The sequence below is a fragment of the Aotus nancymaae genome, unplaced genomic scaffold, assembly GCF_030222135.1.
Source record: "Aotus nancymaae isolate 86718 unplaced genomic scaffold, 86718_ANA_hifiasm-v0.15.2.pri h1tg000015l_0, whole genome shotgun sequence".
NCBI classification, from domain to species: domain Eukaryota; kingdom Metazoa; phylum Chordata; class Mammalia; order Primates; family Aotidae; genus Aotus; species Aotus nancymaae.
The window spans coordinates 7,026,312-7,051,014 of NW_026988426.1; the positions used below are offsets into that span (position 1 = coordinate 7,026,312).

The 24,703-nt window shown below is 43.1% G+C and overlaps 1 protein-coding gene across 1 annotated transcript in view; it reads left to right on the forward strand.

Moving 5' to 3' along the window:
* Positions 1 to 24,703, forward strand: part of ITK (IL2 inducible T cell kinase) — a 72,450-nt gene that overhangs the window by 21,458 nt on the left and 26,289 nt on the right. The window contains exons 2-6 of the mRNA XM_012455604.2: positions 9,013 to 9,117; positions 10,610 to 10,691; positions 13,887 to 14,015; positions 17,506 to 17,546; positions 21,112 to 21,263. Coding sequence (XP_012311027.2) covers positions 9,013 to 9,117; positions 10,610 to 10,691; positions 13,887 to 14,015; positions 17,506 to 17,546; positions 21,112 to 21,263 — 509 coding nt within the window. The remainder of the gene's footprint in view (positions 1 to 9,012; positions 9,118 to 10,609; positions 10,692 to 13,886; positions 14,016 to 17,505; positions 17,547 to 21,111; positions 21,264 to 24,703) is intronic.

Below are 24,703 nucleotides of genomic sequence, written 5' to 3' on the forward strand. Positions count from 1 at the left end.
GTGGAAAAAACCCCAAGTACGCCAATAGAAAAAGAAATTTTTGAGTCTTGCAAAAAGTTGTCTATAAAAACCAACTGCTAACATTATACTTAATGGTGAAAGACTGAGTGCTTTATCTGTAAGTTTGGGAACAAGACATGAATTTCCACTTTTTTTTTTTTAATGGAGTCTTGCTCTGTCACCTAGGCTGGAGGGCAGTGGCATGATCTTAGCTCACTGCAACCTCCACCCCCTGGGTTCAAGTGATTCTCCTGTCTCAGCCTCCTGAGCAGCTGGGATTACAGATGCATACCACCACATCTGGCTAATTTTTGTATTTTTGTGGAGATGGGGTTTCACCATGTTGGCTAGGCTGGTCTCAAATTCCTGACTTCAAGTAATCCACCTGCCTTGACCTCCCAAAGTGCTGGGATTTCAGGCGTGAGCTGCTGGACCTGGCCAATTTCCACTTTTAACACTCTATTCAACATTGTACAGCAAGTACTAACCAGATAAATTATACTATAAAGTGAAATGAAATTCTCCAGATTGAGAAAAAAAGTAAAACTGTTTTTCATTACACATCACATAATTTTCCACAAAAAAAAAATTTGTAAGGAATTTACTAAAAGCCCACTAGAACTATTAAACAAATTCATCTATGTCAAAAGATAGAAGATCAACATACAAATTAAATTTTTTTTTAAACTTTTATTTTAGGTTCAGGGGTACAAGTGCAGGTTTTTATATAGGTAAATTGCATGTTGCAGGGGTCTGGTCTCAGATTATTTTATTACCCAGGTAATAAGCATAGTACCCAGTAGGTTGTTTCTAAATTCTCACCCTCCACGCTCGAGTAGGTCCTGGTGTCTGTGGTTCCCTTCTTCATACCCATATATGCTCACTGTTTAGCTCCCACTTACAAGTGAGAACATGCAGTATTTGGTTTTTAGTTCCTGTGTTAGTTCACTTGGGCTAATGGCCTCCAGCTCCACCCATGTTGCTGCAAAGGACACAATCTCCTACTTTTCTATGACTGCATAGTTTTCCGTGGTGTATATGTACCACATTTTCTCTTTCTTTTCTTTCTTTTTTTGAAACAGAGTCTTACTCTGTCACCCAGGCTGGAAGGCAGTGGCATGAACTCGGCTTACTGCAACCTTCACCTCCTGAGTTCAAGCGATTCTTGTGCCTCAGCCACCCATGTGCCTAGGATTACAGGTGTGCACCATCATGCCCAGTTAATTTTTATATTTTTAGTAGAAATGGGGTTTCACCGTGTTGCCCAGGCTAGTCTCAAACTCCTGGCCTCAAGTGATCTGTCCACCTTGGCCTCCCAAAGCGCTAAGATTACAGATGTGAGCCACCATGCCTGGCCTCACATTTTCTTTATTCATTCTATTATTAATGGACATTTACGTTAATTCTGTATCTTTGCTATTGTGATTAGTGCTGTGATGAACATATGTGTGTATGCATCTTTATGGTAGAATAATGTATATTCCTTTGGGTATATACCCAATAATGGGATTGCTGGGTCAAATGGTAATTTTGTTTTAAGTTCCATCAGAAATCACCTAACAATTTGAAATGATAATATTTTAGATACTGGGTTAAACAAAAAATATTGTTAAAATTAATACTGTTTGTTATGTTTTGCTTTTTTGAATGTGCTTACTGGAAAAATATTAAGTCACATATATGGCTCCTGTTATATTTCTATTGGACAGTATCGCTTTAGAACTTCACTTAGAATTTTTATCCCTATTCACAATTCTGGTTACTATTTGCCCACTGTCTGCCCTCATCACAATGATGCTAGGCTGTTAACAAGTCAGACTCACCCAACAGTTTTATACCCCAGGATTTTGCTCCGGCTGCTTGCTCTATCTAGGATGCTCACTCCCCCAGACCTTCTCCCAGATGGTTTGTGTTCAACGTTTTGGTCTCTTCTTAAATGTCCTTTCTCCAGAGAGGTCTGCCTTGGCCACAGTGTGGTCACATCGACCTGTTCTATTCTCTCTCCAGCACTTCTTTTTCTTGTCTGCCTTCCCAAGTATACTATGAGCTCCGTGAGAGAGTCTACCATGTTCATCACTTCATTTCCTGAACTCAGAATAGCACCTCACTCATGGCTGGCCCTCAACAAATATTTCCTGAATGGCTAAATCTATTCTCCTTAAATCCGGTTAAGACTGTTTCAACTGTGTTCCAACTTGACACTCTTTGTTTTGAGCTAATTAAACTCCACTGAGGGCCAGTCACTGCTGGGCACTGGGTATATGGAAAGATGCCCTGGTCTCTGACCTTAGGGAGCTCAGGACTTAGTAGGTTCCAAAGATAAAAGTGTCAGCAAATGGAGTTGTCCTATCACTTGCCGTGAGCCTGTTGCTTTATTTCACCATGCATACGCTAAGGAAAGAACCCAGCAGAGGTCAAAACAGCAACCTCAAGCTCAGGCTCCCTGTTTACCACTAGCTGCAGATGGTTCCTGAAAAGGCAGCTTCTCTGTGCTCTATTATTTGTGAAAAACAGGTTAACCATTCCAAAGAACTGTAATTATGGGCAGGACCAGAGCATGCATTTCTAACTCCAAATGAGAAGATAGTTTGAGCCCAAAGGGCACGTTTTCAGAGGCTTTTGCAGCAAGACAAACCTCCTAATTTAGCATTTCAAAGGCAAGTTCTAGACTAATATGTGGAGCACTCATTTTCCTTTATATATACCCTATAAAAGTACAGGGAAAAACAAAAACACTCCAAATGATTAACCTTGGCTACCTCAGGGTTATGAGGCAGGGTAGGATAATAACACACTACAAATATTTCTTCACATGCCTCTATAGTGTTTTGCTTTCTTTGTTTGTTTGAAACAGTGTCTTGCTCGTCAACCCAGGCTGAGGTCAGTGGCACCATCACTATCACAGCTCACTGCAGCCTGGAACTTCTGGGCCCAAGCCATTCTTCCACTTCAGCCTCCCAGGTAGCTGGGACTACAGGCGCACACCACCAGGCCTGGCTAATTTATGTAATTTTTTCTATCATCTCACTATGTTGCCCAGGGTGCTCTCGAATTCCTGGGCTCAAACAAACTCCCACCTCAGCTTCTCAAAGATCTGGGATTGGCCAGGTGCGGCGGTTCATGTCTGTAACCCCAGCACTTTGGGAAGCCGAGCTGGAAGATTGAGCTCAGGAGTTCAAAGCCACCCTGGGCAACGTGGTGAAACCCCAGCTCTACTAAAATAAAAAAAGAAAAAAAAATTATCCAGACATGGTGGTGGGCATCCGTAATCCCAGCTACTCTGGAGGCTGAGGCAGGAGAATCACTTGAGCCCGAGAGGCAGAGGTTGCAGTGGACCAAGATCGCACCACTGCACTCCAGCTTGGGTGGCAGAGTGAGACTCCATCTCGAAAAAACAAAATGATCTGGGATTGCAGGCATCAGCCACCATACTGAGCATCTATAGTGCTTTTATTTGTTACAATAAACATAAATGGATTTTGTACTTTCAAAAATGGATAAAGTTGTTTTTACTTTAAAAATTAAAAACCAACCACCACAAAGCTTTCCTGTATTTGATAGGGTCTGCTTCTTACATCTTGAATTTTTTTTATTAATCTCAGTTCTGTTCCTCAGCTACTAAATAAAAAATCAGCTTCTGGGCTGGGGACTCAAAAACAGGAAGTAAAGATCGAATTCACTTTAGAGAATTTGATGATGTAGTGGATCCCTGGATATCAACCAAGTACATTCATGTATCACAAATCTCTTGTGATAGTTAAGGGTTCCTTAACTTCTTTAATTGGGAAGGTACCCTTTGTTGAGGGCACCAATTATAAGTCGGGTAATTTGTTTACATCATCCCATTTTATTCCCCAATCAACTCTCAAAAAGTAGGTATCATGGGGAGAAATGCCAGATACAGGTGACAGGGGATGGAGGCAGCAAACCACATTGCCATGTGCGTACCTCTGCAACAATCCTGCATGTTCTGCACATGGACCCCAGAACCTAAAGTGCAATAATATATGTATACACACATATATACATATATATGTATGTATGTGTATATATGTGTGTGTGTGTATATATATATATGAAGTGAATAAAGCATGTGGGATCGTTTCTGCAAAAAAACAAAACAAAAAGTAGGTATTGTCCTTACTTACCAGATGTGGAAACCAGGATCTTGGAATGTTGAATGAATTGCCCAAGGTCACAGAGCTATTATGGTAAGAGGCAGAGACCTATTTTGAACATAGCTTTTCCAAACTTGTGCTCATTTCACCACCATTTGCTACCTCTGCTTTATTTTTTAATTTTATTTTTATTTTTATTTTTTAGACAGAGTCTCACTCTTATTGCTCAGGCTGGAGTGCAATGGCGTGATCTCAGCTCACTGCAACCTCCACCTCCCTGGTTCAAGCAATTCTCCTGCCTCAGCCTCCTGAGTAGCTGGGATTACAGGCATGTGCCATCACGCCCAGCTAATTTTTAAATTTTTGGTAAAGACAGGGTTTCACCGTGTTGGTCAGGCTGGTCTCGAACTCCTGACCTCAAGTGATCTGCCCGCTTTGGCCTCCCAAAGTGCTGGGATTACAGGCGTGAGCCACCACACCCGGCTTGCTACCTCTTTTAAAATAATAAGGTAGAATGGGGTTTGAGCCACAATCCTGAACACCATAATCCCAAATACTGAAATCCAAAACATAAAAATCCCCAAAAATATAATTCTGGAAAAAATAATTTTTAAGACTTTTTAAAAAGACATTTGTTTACATTATAAGAGTGGATTTATGGCCAGGTGCATTGGCTCACGCCTGTAATCCCAGCACTTTGGGAGGCCAAGGCGGGTGGATCACGAGGTCAAGAGATTGAGACCATCCTGGCCAACATGGTGAAACCCCGTCTCTATGAAAAATAAAAAAATTAGCCAGGCGTTTAGCACACGTCTGTAATCCCAGCTACTTGGGAGGCTGAGGTGGAAGAATCGCTTGAACCCAGGAGGCGGAGGTTGCAGTGAGCTGAGACTGCGCCACTGTGCTCCAGCCTGGCGACAGAGCAAGACTCCGTCTCAAAAAAAAAAAAAAAAAGAAGAGTAGATTTATTTGAGAAACACGTAAAAACAGGACAAAAGGCTTCATAGATCACCTTGTGCAATAAAATAGGCAATAATAATATACCTACTTTCGTAAACATAAACACTCAGGTATACTAAGGACAGTCACATGGGTATAACAGTTATGAGCAGACAAACTGTGTTCCTAAAGAAATAGCTGGTATTCAAGAGGAATGCCTTCAGCTTTTGCCCATTCAGTATGATGTTGGCTGTGGTTTGTCATAGATGGCTCTTATTATTTTGGACTATGCTCCTTTAATATCTAGCTTATCGAAAGTTTTTAACATGAAGAGATACTGAATTTTATTGAAAGTCTTTTCTGCATCTACTGAGATAATTGTGGTTTTTGTCTTTAGCTCTATTCATGTGATGAATTACATGTATTAATTTGTGTATGTTGAACCAATCTTGCATCCGAGGAATAAAGCCTCCTTGATCATGGTTGATCATGATGGATTAGCCTTTTTTTTGGTTTTGTTTTTTGAGAACAGTCTCCCGCTCTGTCACTTGTGCTGGAGTGCAGTGTCATGATCTTGGCTCACTGCAACTTCAGCCCACCTCAGTCTCCCGAGCAGCTGGGGCTACAGGTGTGCGCCACCATATCTGGTTAAGTTTTGTAACTGTTTGTAGAAACAGAGTTTCACCATGTGGCCCAGTCTGGTTTCACACTCCTGGGCTCAAATGATCTGCCCGCCTCAGCCTCCCAAAGTGCTGGGATTACAGGCAGGAGCCACCGCGCCTGGCTGGATTAGCTTTTTGATGTGCTGTTGGATTCGGTTTGCAAGTATTTTGTTGAGAATTTTCGCTTCAATGTTCATCAATATTGGCCTGAAGTTTTCTTTTTTGTTGTTTCTCTGCCAAGTTTTGGTATGAGGATGATGCTGGCCTCATAGAATAAGTTGTGGGGGAGACTCTCCTCCTCAATTTTTTGGAATGGTTTCAGTAGGAATGATATTGGCTCTTCTTTTGTACATCTGGTAGAATTCAGCTGTAAATCCATCTGGTCCTGTGCTTTTTTTGGGTGGTAAGCTATTTATTACTGATTCAATTTTGGAGCTTGTTATGGGTCTGTTCAGGGAATTAATTTCTTCCTGGTTCAGTCTTGGGAGGGCGTATGTGTCCAGGAATGGATTCATTTCTTCTAGATTTTCTAGTTTGCATGCATAGAGGTGTTCATAGCAGTCTCTGATTATCTGTATTTCTGTGGGGTCAGTGGTAACATGCTCTTTGCCATTTCTAGTTGTGTTTAATTGGATCTTCCTTATTTTCTTCTTTAGGAGTAGAGCTAGTGGCCTATCTATCTTACTAGTTTTTTCCAAAAACCAGCTCCTGGATGCATGGATCTTTTGAATGTTTTTTTTGTGTCTCAATCTCCTTTGGTTCAGCTCTGATTTTGGTTATTTCTTTCTCTTTTCCTGTATCTTAATTATGGAGGTTATTACATAACTGTATACATTTGTTAAGATTCTCTGAAAGGTACATTGGTAAATTTTATTATATACAAATTGTACTTTAATAAAACTGATTTTAAAAACAAAAGAAAAACAATATGAATATGCAATGTATTTCACCTTTAAATTAAAAAAAAGAAATAGCTTATATAACCACGATCATCTGAAATACTATGATAGACAGAGGTCTTTGAATGAGATTGATCAAAAACAGCGGAAGAAAAGTCTGTTCCAGCTCTCAGAGAGAGACTAATTTGCCTTCAGTATTTGCTCTCTTTGGGTCCCTGGCTGATTGAATGGTGTCCACCAACACTGAGGGCAGATCTCCCCCACCCCACCTTGTCCATTCAGACACACATACTAATCTACTCTGGAAACACCCTGATAGACACATCCAAAATAATGCTTTATCAGGTGTCTAGATACTGCTTCTTCTTCTTTTTTTTTTTTTTGAGACAGAGTTTCACTCTTTTGCCCAGGCTGAAGTGGCACAATCTTGGCTCACTGCAACCTCTGCTTCCCAGGTTCAAGCAATTGTCTTTTCTCGGCCCCCAGAGGAGCTGGGATTATAAGCTCCCTCCACCACACCTGGCTAAATTTTGTATTTTTAGTAGAGGCAGGGTTTCACCTTATTGGCCAAGCTGGTCTCAAACTCCTAACCTCAGGTGATCTACCCACCTTGGCCTCCCAAAGTGCTAGGATTACAGGCATAAGCCACCACACCTGGCCTTAGATACTTTTTAATCTAGTCAATTTGACGCCTAAAATTAAGTCCGCAAGTACACCCCTTGTCGATTTGGCACCCATACACATCTTAACCACATGTAATTTCCAAATGAAGATAATAATAATGTAATAGTTCTGCCTAACATGATGCAACTAACATAATGAGGCTATTCTGTGAACAATAGAAAATGCGCTAATTGTGATTTTTGAGATTTTAGACATCAGGGACTTAGACTTTAAGGATTTTTATCTTTTAGGATTTCAGCATTTGAGACTATGACATTCAGAATTATGTCTTTTGGGATTGATTGGTAGTGGGTATTGTAAGGCCGGTTGCCTGGCCGGGAGCTCGGACGCACATTCCCCCCACCTTTTTTCTGAAAGCTCGGACGTGCTTGGGTTGTTCCCTTTTCCCCTTCTCGCACAGCCTGGCTTTGCCTTAAAGAACCCAGTATGCAAGCGGGGTCTTGTGATTCTAGCCAATAGTAGCCAAGTCTTTTTGGCCAATAATATCCAAGTCTTTCTAGCCAATAGCAGCCAAGTCTTTCTAGCCAATAGTAGCCGAGTCTTTCTAGCCAATAGCAGCCGAGTAATTCTAACCAACAGCAGCCAAGTCCTGTATGCAAACAAAGGCTTGTAACCTTACCGAATAGTAGTTCTGCTCTCCCACAACCAATCGAGCTCTTCCACTCCCTATAAAACCCCACGTCTGAGAGGAGTCCATGCGACTTCTCCGGCCCCTCCTATTGGACTGCAGAACCTCGCCGGGGAGCCTGAATAAACCTTTCATATTGGATTTTCTTGTGTTGGCCTCAGTTTCTTCCTTTAAAACTCAGCAAGAACCCAAGAACAAACCTCACAGGTATAATAACATTTTGCAACAGTTCCATAGCTGAATTAAAGTCAATTCTCAACGGCAGCTCAAAAAAAGTTTTCTTCCATCCAAAAGCATTTTTCTAACTATCTTTCCCTGGAGCCTGACAGGCCAGCAGTGGAATTTGTCCCACTGGGTAAGGCATCAAATCCCCTGAGATCCATTCTCCAAGCACAAGGATCCTTAGAAATAGGTAACATGTAACATTATTATCAATCACAATACCATCATGTGAATTGGTTATCAGGGAAATACATCTAGCAAGTTTCCAAGGAAATGAGACAGAGGCCCAGTAATAGTTGATGGGGAGGTTGGGGAGGAGGTGGAGAAGGGATATTTGTAGAGCAGAGTCAGAAATGTCCTTTGGGGGTGTCATTGTGGTAACTGTGGATAATTTAAAGGACATGGAGAAGCCAGATGCAGGCAAAAAAGTGCCACTAAGAGTATACACCACTATCCAGGTCAGGCCCGAGCTCAATTACTGTGCTAATATGGTCATGAATAGGCACAGAGAAGAGAAAATTGTTACATGTGTGTCCATGGATTTCTCTATCCATCCCAGCTACGAGTTCTGCTGATGCTGTCATTTGTCAGACGGGCAGTGGGGTACATGACCCTGTGGCTCAGTGAATGGAAACCTATCACCAAGGAGAAGACTCAGAAGGCATATTTTCCCAGAAGACTGCTCAGAGTGTTTTTTCTCACACTTAGGGCCAGGAGGCAGCTTTTGGATATTTGATTTGGAGGGTTGGAATTGGTTTACAAAGCCAATGGATCTTATCTAGCAATAGATTTCTAAAGCAATCTGGACAAAAATATTGTCTTCTCTCTTACATGAATGGGATGTGCTTGTCTTCCCACAGAAGAAGCGCACGCTGAAGGGCTCCATTGAGCTCTCCCGAATCAAATGTGTCGAGATTGTGAAAAGTGACATCAGCATCCCATGCCACTATAAATACCCATTTCAGGTAAGTCCATCAGGTGGGTAGTTCCCCATTCCCTGGACCATGGTTAAAATCCTCAGTCACTGTTAAGAGAGGGTGGACAGGGATGAATGCCTGGTCCAAGGTTAGAACTTGGACCAATCTCATTAGAAAACTTATGTGTTTCTTTAATCAATGACAATTATTCATTAATTCTTTCACTTACGGAACAAAAATTAAGCACAAAATCTTGAAAAGATGGTTATTCCTAATACCTCTTTCCTTCATGTCTTCTCTTCCTCAAGGAAAGTCCTAATTAATGAGGGAAGAAATAAAGCTGCTATCTGGAGCCCCAAATCCAAAGCATGTTAGTGCTTGAAGTGCAGTTTACTCATGATTTGAGGCAACATATTACAATTGCTGAGTATGAATTGCTTGGAGATTCTGAGGCAAAAAGATTCAGATTTTATAATCTGAGGGCTATCTGGAATTGCACTGTCTAGCAGCCGCTAGCCACACATGGATGTTCACATTTAAATGTAAATTAATTAAAATTAAATGATATTAAAAAATCAGCCTCTTAGTCACACTGGGCACATTTCAAATGTTCAATAGCCAGGCAGGGCTGGCAGCTACTGGACTGAAACAGCACAGGTTATAGAATGTTCCTATCATTGCAGAAAGTTCTACTGAACAGAGCTAATAAAAAATATCTCCAAAGTCCTTATCTTCCAGATGAATCTTGGCATTTCTGGCTTCAAAGGCATGGATATCTCCTTGTACATCCAAGGGTACCATTCTTGTTGGCCAACCTGAGGGATGAATATATTTTTAATGCGGCATAGAAAAGAACTCTTTTCTACTAGAAAAGTGACCATCATGAGTTGTAATTTTGAGGACTGAAAGTAAAAGGAATGGCATATGTTTTTCAGTTGCTCAAAATCCCAGTGATAATGAGTGCCTTAAAAAGTGGTGAAATATAAGGAAGATTGCAGGTTAGTTAACAGTATTGTACCAATGACAATCTCTTGGTTTCAAAAGATGGTTATGCGCTATGGTTATGTAAGATGTCATCAGTGGGGAAAAGTGGGTGAAAAGTACAGAGGAACTCTGTACTATTTTTGGAACTTCTTGAGAGTCTTAAGCTCTTTTGAAATAGGAAGTTTTCAAAATTCTCATTACACATTTGTCATGTAATATCTTTCTCTTTCATATGCCAGAAATACTTTTCAATCACTAAAAATTTAAGGTGGAAATAAATGTGCTTTCTAGACAAGAGGAGAACGTTCTCCTGCTGTTTTAGTTTAGCGATTGCTCCCTGGGGGCATGGAATCCTAGATGAGCAGCTGAAGCTTCTTACCCTGTATTTTCGTAGCAGCCAAACATCTAATAAAAAGGATACTGGCCTTCTAATCACCCAAATGTTTGCCCCTAAGACGATAAACACCTGAGACCCCACTTGGGCTCAGTAGGTCTGCTGTCAGTCAACTATCTCCACACACTCTGCTCACCTCGGACTCTGTGTGTGTGTCTCCAGGTCGTGCATGACAACTACCTCCTATATGTGTTTGCTCCAGATCGTGAGAGCCGGCAGCGCTGGGTGCTGGCCCTTAAAGAAGGTAAGTAAACTCATTTGCCACTGAATCACGGACACCCTTGATCCTGTAGTAGGCTTGGTTTCCACAATAGAGTAGAGTGTGGTGTGAGAACAGCTGATGGCTGATTTCCCTTTTGGTGTTGGTGGAAGTTCCCAAGTTTTCATCCTGGGTCCAGGAGGCAATAACTAGTATCATTCAGGGACTGACCAAATCCAGCCTGCTGTCTGTTCTTGTCAGGTTCTGAGCAATATTTGTATATAACTCATTTCAAATTGTTAAATAAGTACCTACATAAGGCCCTTGATTTTGTCTCATGGCCAGTAAAACCTCAAATATTTACCGTCTGGCCTTTTAAGAACAAGTTTGCCAACTCCTGGTATAGTATGAAGAAGCAGAGCATGGGCCCCCGTGTGAGATGACCTGGGTTTCAATCCCAGCCTGTCACTCGCTGTGTACACTTGGGCGAGTTCCTTAATTGCTCCCTGCTTCAGTGTCCCATTTATTTAAAAGGGAGAAAAGGAAGGTGTAACAGCACCTGCCTTTGGAGCTCATGTGAGCAAAGTCCTGGGAACTAGGCTGGCCCATAGACAGCATGCAGTAAATGTCAGCTAGTTTTCAAGCTTTTACACCATTGGTAAGGGTATTTTTTTTTTTGAGACGGAGTTTCGCTCTTGTTACCCAGGCTGGAGTGCAATGGCGCAATCTCAGCTCACCACAACCTCCGCCTCCTGGGTTCAGGCAATTCTCCTGCCTCAGCCTCCCGAGTAGCTGGGATTACAGGCACGCACCACCATGCCCAGCTAATTTTTTGTATTTTTGGTAGAGACGGGGTTTCACCATGTTGACCAAGATGGTCTCGATCTCTTGACCTCGTGATCCACCCGCCTCGGCCTCCCAAAGTGCTGGGATTACAGGCGTGAACCACCGCGCCCGGCCCTGGTAAGGGTATTTTTAAGCCATGACTTCCTAATGGCACAGTTAGAGTCAGTAGTGTTTCAGCACGTGGATGTGGAGCCGGGCAGAAGGTGAAAATCCCAGCTCTGCCAATGATTAGCGTGTGACCTTGGGTAAGTTTCTTGACCTTCATGTGTCTCTATAAATTGTGACTAAAAACAGTCATGGAGCTGTTGTGAGACTTGAATAGTGAGGACTTAGAACAATACCCATCTGAAAGAAAGCACTCAATGTTACCACTACTGTTCTTTAGCCTGAAGCGCTGGATGTGTCAGGTGATCTGGGTTCAAATACTAATCCGCCTCTAAGGAGAAGCAAGCTATTTGTTATCTCTGGAGCCGCAATTCCTCTATCTAAAAAAATGAGAGTGGAAATACAAGTTGTATCTTATTCCAAGGTTGTTGTGAGCCTCAAATAGGTTATGAGCAGACAAGTACTGGGTAAACAGGAAGGTGCTCTCAGTTCTAACAGTCACAGGACATAGAGCAAACGCTAAAGTAAAAAGTAATCGAAATGGGCCGGGCACCATGGCTGACAACTGTCATCCGAGCACTTTGAGAGGCCAAGGTGGGAAGATCACTTGAGCTCAGCAGTTCAAGGCTATGGTGAACTCCTATAGCCCTGAACTCCTGGGCAACTGCACTTCAGCCTGGGCAACATAGTGAGATCTCATCTCTACTAAAAATAAAAACATCAGACTGGTGTGGTGGCATGTGCCTGTGTCCCCAGCTACCCAGGAGGGAGAGGTAGGAGAATCTCTCAGTCCCCAGCTACTGAGATGGGAGAATCACTTTGAGCCTGTGAGGTCAAGGCTGCAGTGAGCCAAGTGAGCCAAACCTGACCCTGTCCTTCCTCCACCAAAATAAGGAAGAAAAGAAAAGTAATAAAAAGGGCCCCAACTATGGTCATTGGCCATTTGCCCTCTGTGAAGGGATTTTATACACAGGATGTTAAAGCTGGGAGGAACATTAGAGATTAGCTATCTAGTTCTGTGGTTTATTTATTTATTCATTGAGACAGTGTATTCGTTAATTTTCACACTGCTATAAAGATATACCTGAGAGTGGGTAATGTATAATGAAAAGAGGTGTAATTGACTCACAGTTCCATGTGGCTGGGAGGCCTCAGGAAACTTACAATCATGGTGGAAGGTGAAGGGGAGGCAGGCACCTTATTCACAAGGTGGCAGGAGAGAGAATGACTGAAGGAAGAACTCGCCAAACCCTTATAAAACCATCCAGTCTCATGAGAACTCACTTACTATTATAAGAACAGCCTGGGGAAAACCACTCCTCTGATCCAATTACTGCTACCTGGTCTCTCCCTCAACACGTGAGAATTACGGGGATTACAATTCAAGATGAGCTTTGGGCGGGGACACAGAGCCTAACTGTATGAGACATTATCTGTTACCCAGGCTGGAGTCAGACAGGATCTGTCACCCAGGCTGGAGTCAGACAGGATCTGTCACCCAGGCTGGAGTCAGACAGGATCTGGTACCCAGGCTGGAGTACGGTGGCACACGCACGGCTCACTGCAGCCTCAACCTCCGGGCTCAAATGATCCTCCCACCTCAGCCTCCTGAGTGGCTGGGACTACAGGTGCATGACACCATGCCCAGCTAACTTTGGTTTTTTGGTAGAGAAGGGGTCCCACTATGTTGTCTAGGTTAATCTCAAACTCCTGGACTCAAGTGATCCTCTTGCCTCAGCCTCCCAAAGTGCTGGGATTACAAGCATGAGCCACTCAACCCTGTTCTGTGGCTTATATATGTATTTGTTTCAGAAGCAAAGCCCCCTTTTTTTTTCCAACTAAAATCTTACTTCAAAGCCACAAATCTAGAAGGAAGAAAACCAAAGTTCCTGTGGTTGAAGGTAGGAGAGGTGGAGGGGTAGTAATTCCACCCTCTCAACCTTCTCATTACCCTTAAAGCACCTTTGCAGAACCCCTGGTTTAACAATCTCATTGCATAGTGGGGGAAACTGAGGCTCAGATGAGGTTTGTCCACCCTAAGAACACACAACTAATGCAAGGCAGAGCCAGACGTGAGCCTAGATGTGCCGATGCATAAATGTAACGTGAACTACCCCAGTAAATAGCACAGTGCACTTATGTGCTCAGGTCAATTCATGCTTCTGAGTGTTTTGGGCAATACTCAATCAGACTCACTCAGCCAAGTCTAATCCTGAGATGTTATAAAATTGGTGGCCCTTGATAGACTGACCTTGATATAATTCTTCTGTTGGTGACAACCTATTTCAGAAACGAGGAATAATAACAGTTTGGTGCCCAAGTATCATCCTAATTTCTGGATGGATGGGAAGTGGAGGTGCTGTTCTCAGCTGGAGAAGCTTGCAGCAGGCTGTGCCCACTATGATCCAACCAAGAATGGTAAGAGACTGGGAATTCCCTCCACTCTTTGTGAAATGACCATAAAAAGGTAAAAGCTTTCAGCTTTCCATCATCAACGGTGTCAGGAATGGAATGCAAAATTCTACATTTTCAGAGAGGAATCATCTCTCTTTCCTATCATTCTGTGGGTGCTTCCATCTCAAAGCTGATGTCTTTATAGCTCCTGATCAAATGTGCTCTTTGGACCAGCAGCATCAACATCTCCTAGGAGTAAGAAATGCAAATTATCTGGCTCACTCATGAGCTACTGGATCAGAACGTTCATTTTAACAAGATCCCAGGAGACTTATGTGCACAGTGCAGTTTAAGGAGCCCTGGCTATAACCGGCATTTGAATAGCATGGTCTATTGAAATCCTAAATTATAGAGGCATCCTTAAGAGATACAAAATATTCATTTCTCACAGTGACATCAAATCACACATACGTTTAATTACACAAATGCAACTCTATACCATTAAGGGTAAGAGGAATTCTTTTTTCTTTTACATTTTATTCTGTGGTTTCTCCTTGCCTCCTCTTCAAACTTGCCCTTGACCTCCACAGTATGAGAGAGGAAAAGGCCACAGTCTAAATTCAAAGTGAAAACAAGAGAAGCAGTTTCTTTGCCTTTGACGTTAAAGGCTCAGGTCCAGGGGATTGGGCTGCAACTTGATTTTAGTGATGACTTTGGAACCTTAACCTCCAATTGAGTACAACTCCACTGGAATGTACTTCACATTCACTATGCTCTTGTTCCTTCAGTGGGGTAGATGGACTGCCTTGAGCAATTCAGGGTGCTCCAGTAACCTGGAAGTGCTCTGCAAACCCATTATTGAGTAGGAATGATGGCCCATGTGGATCGTTTTGCTTCCATTTTCCTCTTTTCTCAACCTCTTTTGCCAGTTTCCCTTTCTCATTTTTCACTTCCTTTTGTGTACTAAAACTTAGTACTGAAAATTGACAACCCAAGGCAGATGTAACACATGGCTAGGTTTTCTGAGGCTTCGTGACTCACAGCCCCTCTCAATACCACTTTTTAAAACCACCACTTTTCACCCTGCACCTTGGGAAGAAAGCCCTTCAACATTATCGGTCCCTGGGCCCAGAAGAATAATATTTAACAAGTTTTCAAAGTTGGTAAATATTCAAGGGATCCTCCACGTTAGTCCTGTTGATCATACTCATGCAGGCCAATTTTTAATTAAAAAAAATTGGAAAGTTTTATATGGATGGGATCCACCACAGTAACAGGACGGCATGGGCTTACCTCAGTGAGTGAAAGCCCTTTCCAAAGGCAGAGATCTGGTCTCCAAATTTCTGCCAATGCCTTGCCCTGGGTCCTCAGATGAGTCACTTGGTCATCAAGTGCCCCAATGTCCTCATCTCAAAAGTGGCAGGGAGTCCTGAGGGGCTTAGGATGAAATAATATCTAAGCCCCTTTCCAATTCTAAAATTCTTTGACCTGGTATTTCCATTTGGTAATTTTCACCATGCATGCTGCAGCTGTTCCTCTTCAGGGTGCACAGTATTTCCTTCCTCCAAGTGATAGACACATGACTGAGGTGCTAGGAACATCTGAATGACTCACCAGAACTCCACTGCGGGAAGGCTGGTCATGCCGAGCTGCTCCCCACGGGAAACCAGGGCTTGAGCGCTCTCGGGGTCCCGCTGTGGGTGTCATGCAGTCACTCTGCTAATGGTTTTGCTTTTGCATTGCAATCCACTGCCATCTCCCCCTCTGAGCATCTCCTCACTCTACCCTCTTCTGACTTGGTTTAAGAACTTCATGCATCCAAGTTTTACACAATTGAGAGCAAAATTTTCAAGATGCACACTGCACTGTGAACGCAGCTCATGGTCGACTCCCCAGATGAAGGCTCACAGGATTCCTGGTACCAAGCACATTGACAGTGTCGGTCTATGAGCACAGGGCTTTGGACGGCCCCTCTGAGCCTCACCTGTAAAATGAGGATAATGATAATAGGTAGCTAGCTACATGTGAGGTTGGGCGATTCAGTGGGGTTGTGGAAAGCAGCACAGCTGCCAACATCTGCAGAGTTCTTGATAAATGGTAATTGTGTCTACTGGTCTTTCTTATTTGTGGATGGAAGAATCTGAGGCCGAGATACAGCCTCAGAACATGTGTATGTCTGGGAAACAGCAACAGCAGTTAACTAAAAACAGACCCCCCCTACGCTCAACCCATAGCAACACCCATTTCTGCAACCAGAACTGGCCCTGATCTCCCTACATACCAACTTCACACAAAGGGAAAGGAAGGAAGGAAAGAGCAAGGCCAGAGGAAGAAGAAAGAGAGACCAGTCATAGAATGTCCAGGGCTGGAAGTGGCCCAAGGCCCACAGCTAGTATTGGAGCCAGGGTTAGAACATCAGTCTCCCGGCTCCAAGTTGAGTTCTAAATGGAAACCATACTTCCTATTATGGGGGTTTTCCTTCTTCTCTGGTCATTGTATACCCAGGTCACTACCCCAGCCTACTCTTTCTTGCCAAGTCTGTACAAGGCTGGGCTCCAGTGTCCATGTGTGACTCTCCTGTACCGCATCCCTGATATGGGCTGTCCAGCTTCAAGTCAACCTCATACAGAAATGAAGAGCTCACTGCCTATCTATGCAGCCCATTCCCCTCTTATCTCTCATCATTAAGGAAGTCTTTGTATTGGTCTGAAGCCCGTGTAGTGTCTCCCATACTACAGAGAGCCCCAGACACAGGCACACACCTTTGATTCATTGAGTCTAGGCATGGTCTTTGCAGGGCTACAGAGGAGAAACAGTGAGAGATGAATATGAAGAGATGAGAGGAAAGAGACAGGGAAGAGGAGGGGAGAAGAGAAAGGAAAGTGAGAAAAGAGAGGAGAGCTAAAGAGATGGAGACATGGAAACAGATGAACAGAAGATAAGAGATAGAGAGATACTGAGGTTGGTATAGATTGAAAGAGGCAGAAAGAACACATATTCAGATGCCTTAAGGCAACTAAAAGTGGATTCCAGCCTACTCAAAAAGCAGCACAATGACTCCCACCTCAACCACCCCCTCCTCAAGCCCACAACTACATCAGGAAGCTGGTGAGTCACTGTCCCCCTGAGTCACCAATTCCCACTCCTGAGCTTAGCAGGTGGCAGAGGTATTCCCAGAAGTCTCTGTGCCTACAGGGAAGGGTGCAAGTCTAACCCCTCTGTCAGGCTTTTTCTGAGAATACAGAGAGAGAGAGGGCCCCCGAATATGGACTTCTGGAAGCTTCTGGTGTCTACTAGAAAAGGGAATCAGGAACCAGCAGGCTCAAGGAGATAAAAGACAGTTTTTGACAAGGCCAAGTCGGGTTTCACTATGTCTCTTTGTCTCCTTCTGGCCCCTTTCTTCTGTTGTTTTCCCTGGGCCCCTTTTCTCAGAAAAGCCCCCTGGCTGCTCATTTCCGGCTGGGTCCATTGGTTTTCATGCTCATTTTTTCTTTTCCTGTTTTTCTCGTTCTAGCTTCAAAGAAGCCTCTTCCTCCTACTCCTGAAGACAACAGGGTAAGTGAGACCCTAGCTCCACAGGCTACCTGATTGGCATGTCCCTATTTGCATGTTCACCTCTGGATGCATGCAGCAGGCTGTCATGATTCAGTGGAACTCAAGACACTGGAGTTTTTGGGGCCTGAACTGTCTTGGAGGTCTGTTCACTTAAAGGACCATTCAGCTGCTAAATCTCCATCTCACTTTATTCATTCAACAAATACTGGTATCAAACTGGTTGTAAATTCACCTGGCCACTTTGGAGTTATAGTAGCAGCTCACTCTATATAAAAGTGTGCCCGGCATGGTGGCTCACACCTATAATCCCAGCACTTTGGGAGGCCAAAGTGGGAGGATGACTTGAGCCCAGAAATTTGAGACGAGACTGGACAATGAAGTGAGACCCCCATCTCTAGAAAAAAGTTTTAAAAATTAGCCAGTGTGGTGATGCATGCCTGTGGTCCCATCTACTCAGCAGGCTGAGGTAGGAGGATCTCTTGCACCCAGGAGGTCGAAACAGAAGTGAGCCATGACTGTATGCCACTGCACTCCAACCTGGGTGACAGAGCAAGACCCTGTCTCCAAAACAAAAAAAACAAAAACAAAAACAAAAGCTGCATATTTACTCTATGCAAGCATTTTGGAGACACACATTTATTGATATTTTATATATTTCAAAGCACTTCCACCTCTTTATTATCTATTTTAAAATTTACTATCTGTTCCAGCCACTTCAGAGGGTTTTAGTTTTATTCTTACTGTAAAACTTGGGAAATCAAATCCCAAAAGAGGTCTTGAGGTTTTCCAAGGCCATTCAGCAACTTAGTAGGATGCAAGGTTTCTGGTGTGGTGGTCTTTAATTCCAATGATGGTTCTCAAAGTATAGTCCGTGGACCGGAAGCATCTGCATCACCTGGGAACATGTTAGAAATACAAATTCTTAGGCCCCATCCCTAGACCTGCTGTGGGGTCTAAACACTGGGGGAGGTGCCTAAAACGCTGGGGGAGGTGCCCAGTAATCTGCATTTTAATAAGCCTCCTCACTGGTCTGTAATATATTGACTTATAAGTCTTAGATGTTATAGTACCTACTCTAGGGAAGCTTATTTGACTAAGGAGATGAAAAAAAAAACAAAGACGGGAGAAAGATCATGACCTTTAAGTAGGGGATATGATGCTGACTTATGATAATATTAACACCAATATCCACTTTTTTTTTTTGAGAGGGAGTCTCACTCTTGTCACCCAGGCTGGAGTGCAATGGCATGATCTCAGCTCACTGCAACCTCCACCTTCCAGGTTCAAGCGATTCTCCTGCCTCAGCCTCCTGAGTAGCTGAGATTACAGGCACTCACCATCACGCCCGCCTAATTTTTGTATTTTTAATAAGGACGGAGTTTCACCATGTTGGCCAGGCAGGTCTTGAACTCCTGACCTCAGGTGATCCACCTGCCTTGTCCTCCCAAAGTGCTGGAATTACAGGCATGAGCCACTGTGCCCAACCAATATCCACATTTGAGTACTCGCTCTTCATTCCAGAGTAAGTTCTTTAACCAGGACTTACTGATTCTATTTCCTCATGCTTCTTCCTGAAGAATGAGCTCTGCCTTTTTTCCTTTCAGCCAACATGGTAACATTTCAAAACTGGCAGCATCCCTATAAAGGAAGCTCTAAATCCTCAAAGCCTCAGCCTGGTGTTTAGATCTGTTATCAGCCTACTCCTTCACAACAGGAAAGAAATGTACTGAAACTGTAGCATAGAACAAGCTCTCTCTCCTTTTCTTTCCTTGACCTTCTAAAGACTATTTCACCATCCCCCTTGAAGGCACAGTTCGGAATCCTACTGCCCTCCCTTGCAGACGGTTCCCTCAACGGTCCCCCCGAAACCCACACTTCCCATCTTAAGCCAGGCTGCTCTTGTATCTTTGTCTTCGGTATCCATGAAGGTGAAAGCCAGAAAACACTGCTGGTCCTTCTCTCCCTGTGCTCCACCATTTGGCTTTTCAGCCTTCTTGAAGGAGCATCGTGGATACTGTTTTGAGTGTTCTGGCCACAAGGGTTTTAGAATCATTGTTCTAGTTTCAACCACATATCTAAATCCAATGCAACAGCTCTCTTACTTGGAGCCACTTGAAGTCATTTCGCTTCTCGCCTTCCTGTTCTGCTGCCTGAGTGGTAATGACATCTAGGGTTGTCATACTGAAAAGCATTTTGCATTCTTGGCCACCACCCATTAAAGGCCTATAGCACACTTCAAATTTTGTGATATTCAAAATAACCTCTATATTCCAAGTTTGCATAATTGTTAGGAAAAAAAAACCATACATAGCCGGTGTGCCCCCTATAGAAAGGTACCATCATAATTTGAGGACCCTGCTCTGATCTTTCTCTTCAAAGGTATTAACCAATGAGTTGACCTAGAGTGGGATGAATGCCATAACTCTCCATCTTCTCCAAGCATCCTTGAATACAATTCCTCCCTCCATGAGCTCTTAGAGCAAAAGCCTCAGGCCATCTATGCTTGTCTGTAGCACCCCATTTATACAACCTCACAAGCTTTACAGATATCTGGATTTCAAATTCCAATCTGCAGCTGAGCGCAGTGGCTCATGTCTGTAATCCCAGCACTTTGGGAGGCCAAGGCAGGAGGATGACTTGACCCCAGGAGTTCGAGATCAGCCTAAGCAACACAGTGAGACCTTATCTCTATTTAAGAAAAAAAAAATCCAATCTGGGCTCAGCTGGGATGACATACTACATCAGTATAACGAGAGACTTTTTTTTTCAGCTTCGGTATTTTTATGCCACCAAATGCTTCAGTGTACTCAGAGAACTTGTGACTTCCTAACACTAAATCACATTCTAGCCAGGAACTCAAGCTTTCCCCACGTTTACTCTCACAAAGTCTGCTAACCCAGAGCAGGCGTGTCCGTCCTGAACTCTGGTGACTGTGTGCTTTGTAGTCTTTTTTCATGTCCCCAATATCTCATCCTAAGAAAGGGATTGAGGAACAGAGACATCAGCAAGAGAGTCTACAGGAGAAAGAAGGGAGACAGGTGCTAGAGTAGAGAGAGGCTTAGGGCTAATTCAAGCGGTAGATTGGCCAGGTCCATTTCTCCATCTAGGCCTCAGTTTCTTCATCCTAAATCAAAAAGTGCATGAAGTGATCTGTCAGAGGAATTCTAGCTCCAATACCCTATGATTCTGTAGACCTGGATAAACCCACAAGTCATATCAGCAAAGCACAAACTGAAAGATTTAATGTTGACTGCATCTCCTTTGCCAAGGGCATGATGCATCCGGCAGAGAGGCTGCCACATATAACACAGTGCAGACAGAGAAACCAACAGACTTTTGTGAAAATTGTGTGGCTGCTTGGAATTCACTGTGGTCAGAATTTACCTCATAGAATGAGAAATGTGATGAATTCCAAGTACTGATGTCTCATAGTCAGCACCGTAACTAACTCATAAAGAAAGTCAACCAGAGGAAGGCAAATTGTCTCCCAAGACACCCCGATGAAAGGAGGTATTTTACCTCCCTTTTTATGTCTTTGCTTGGTTTTGCTGTCTCCCTTCCCCAGCGACCACTTTGGGAACCTGAAGACACTGTGGTCATTGCCTTGTATGACTACCAAACCAACGATCCTCAGGAACTCACCCTACGGCGCAATGAAGAGTACTGCTTGCTGGACAGTTCCGAGATTCACTGGTGGAGAGTCCAGGACAGGAATGGGTAAGGCATCCTTGTGGCTGCTGCCCCTTGTTTGAGGTGGTGGGAACAAAGATAATACCAGGATGATCTGTCCTACCTCCTGCAGCGTGACCACTGCCCTGAGATGGGAGAGGAGAGCAGAGGCAGAAGGAAGATGGAGGAAGAGGAAGTAGTTGAGGCTCGTTTTTCCTCTTCTCAGAAGTGGCTCCGAGGCAGTCACCTGCTATGCTTGCTCCCTGCACCCCATCTCAAGCACTCCAGACCCAAACTCATCTAAAAAACCCCCAGATTTTTCCACTGACATTGACAACTTGGGAGCTTGGCAACTTGTTCTGCAAAGCGCTATTGTCCTTGAGTGTTAAGTGAAGCTGAAGGTACATCCCGTTAGGAAGTGCTTATTTTTGGTGGAAAGACAAGGTATGCAGAGATGGTACAGATTGATAGTTACATAGGATGCATCAGAATGAAGATACTACAGATTTAGTTACAGTTACAATCATTGAACTAGCCACCCACATGACTCAGGGGGAAAATAAGGTTGTACAAATACCACTTTTCTACCGTGGGACTTTTGAATGAAAACAAATATCGATCATGAGATTCACACTGCCTTTTAAGGTTTTTTTTTTCTTTTATTATATCAGAAGTATTAACCCATTCTCTGAAATATTTTCCAGAGTGTGAGTGCAATGGTTGCATAAATCCAGCAATAAATGTACCTAAATTAGCAAATTCCTTTGTTGAACACTTAGGTTGTCTCCAATATTTTGCAAATATTAACAACACTGCAATGAACATCTTTGTATATTAATATTAAGGGTTTAAATGTTTTCAAAGTATGAGGTTGTCATTAATTTAAAAATATAAAAAAGAAAAAACTGTCATTGCAACATATGAATTATTTATGTCAACACTTTATTTGACTAACAGTAGAGAGAAATATTACATTTAAAAAAATAAGCCATCCTCCATTTACCTCCACATCATCAGGTCCAAAAGTAATCACTATTTGGCCAGGTGCCGTGGCTCACACCTGTAATCCCAGCAGTTTGGGAGGCCAAGGCGGGTGGATCGCTTGAGGCCAAGAGTTTAAAACCAGCCCTGGACAACATAGTGAAACAGCTTCTCTACTAAAAATACAAAAATTAGCCAGGTGTGGTGGAACACGCCTGTAATGCCAGCTACTCCAGTGGCTGAAGCATGAGAGTCACTTGAACCTAGGAGAGAGAGGTTGCAGTGAGATGAGATGGTGCCACTGTACTCCAGCCTGGGCGACAGAGCAAGACTCTGTCTCAAAAAAAAAAAAAAAAGACAAAAAAGGTGATTACTATTAATACCTTTTTGTGTATACTAAACAAGTTATACCTCTGCAAATGCATCCTTTTTTCACTTGTACCAAGTTGATTCATTCTGTTCTGCATCTTGCTTTTAACTTTTAGTGGTATAATACACATTGAAGATCTTTTCATACCAGCACATGCAAATCCTCATTTTAAAAATAATTGCATAGGCCGGGTGCAGTGGCTCACACCTGTAATCCCAGCACTTTGGGAGGCCTAGGTAGGCTGATCACCTGAGGTCAGGAGTTGAAGACCAGCCTGGCCAACATGGTGAAACCCTGTCTCTACTAAAAATACAAAAAAATTAGCTGTGCGTGGTGGCAGGTGCCTGTGATCCCAGCTACTTGGGAGGCTGAGGCAGGAGAATTGCTTGAACCCAGGAGGTGGAGGTTTCAGTGAGCTGAGATCATGCCACTGCACTCCAGCCTGGGCAACAGAGTGAGACTCCATTTCAGAAAAACAAAAATTGCATAATATTAGAATGTCTGATTTTATTATAAATGTTTAAATAACCCATCGTGGTGGGACATTTAGTTGCCAGTTTGTTTCCTCTGCTGTTTCAAACAAGGCTTTAATGAAGATCTTGTGTTCATGCATCTTGGCAATCTTTGGAATACATATATATATATAAAACTTTTCTTTTCTCTCTCTTTTCTTTTTTTTTTTTGAGACAAGGTCTTGCTCTGTCACCCAGTTTGGAGCACAGTGGCGCTATCACAGTTCACTGCAGCCCTGACTTCCCAGGCTCAAGGGTTCCTCCCACCTCAGACTCCTGAGTAGCTGAGACTATAGGCATGCACCACCATGGCCAGATAATTTTTAAATGTTTTGTAGTGATGGGGTCTCACTATGTTGCCGGGGCTGGTCTGAAACTACTGTGCTCAAGCAATCCTCCTGCTTTGGCCTCCCAAAGTGGTTGGGATTACAGGCATAAGCCACCATGCCTGGCCTATGTCACACTTCTAACTGTGCAACAATTGAGTCCGAGTATGTGGTATCTTAATTTTGACATATAATTTCCTCACAAAGCTTGCCAAATTTGCATTCCTGCTAACAGGGTTATGGAAGTGCCAGTGTGGGTATCACTGAACTTTAAAAAAAAAAGCCAATCTGATGGATTAAAAAAAAATGTGGGGGAAGGCACAAATATCTTTACGGATGATGCTTACCTTTTACATAGACCAAAATTTACATTTTCAAGGTGTCTCCTCTTTAAGTAGGCTTATCAGCCCCATTGCAGGGGGAGGAAAGACAGGAGTGAGGTAGGGTAAAAGGTGATGAGATTCAGAACCATGGTTTGAGAGGCAGTGTAGTTTGCTAGCTAAGAACAGACCCCAACTTCTCATTTGAAACCTCCCTCTCTAGTTGAATCATGGAGATAATTGAAGCTGGTCACGTCCCCCTCTCTTTGTTCATTTTGGAGAGGCCCATATCCTAAATAGGTTCAAGACTGTCTACGGGGTCTATAAACACCAAAGGGACTTAGAAATTCACTAGTTCAATCAGCTGACTTTATTTAGTACACCTAATGTACCAGGACATTTCTTCTTCTAGTTCTTACTTCCCCAAATGACAGTTAAACCTTTCATTTGGTGACCTGTAGAAAGGCCAAACTATGCACTTCAAAGGGGATCAAAGAGGACACCCCAGCAGCCAGTCAGCATTATGGGAATTTCCCCAGTTTGCTTCGTGATAGTGTGGTGTAGTGGAAAGTACACAAGATGGGAAGACAGAGGACTCAGACTTTATCAGCTACTCTTGTCGTATGTAGCTGAGGATTCACAGATGACCATGTCGTATAACATGGTCAAGTAACTTATCCTCTGCAAATCCATCTCCAGAACTGGAAAATGCAGATAATGTCAGTGTTGTCTATCTCACAGTGTTGAGAAAATCAGTGAAAATGTTGGAAGTGAAAGAGCTTTATAAATTTTACCTATCCATATACAAGTATTAGAGTTACCATTTGTGGAGATGACCCAGCTTTTGGCAGCATATTCTATTCAATAGCAAAATATTATTTGATCCATTAATATAGTTGTAAAAGTATAGTATGGCAAAACCAGACATAATTAAGGGATCCCAAGAGTTATACAGAAGGAACAGGAACAGCAAATTTCA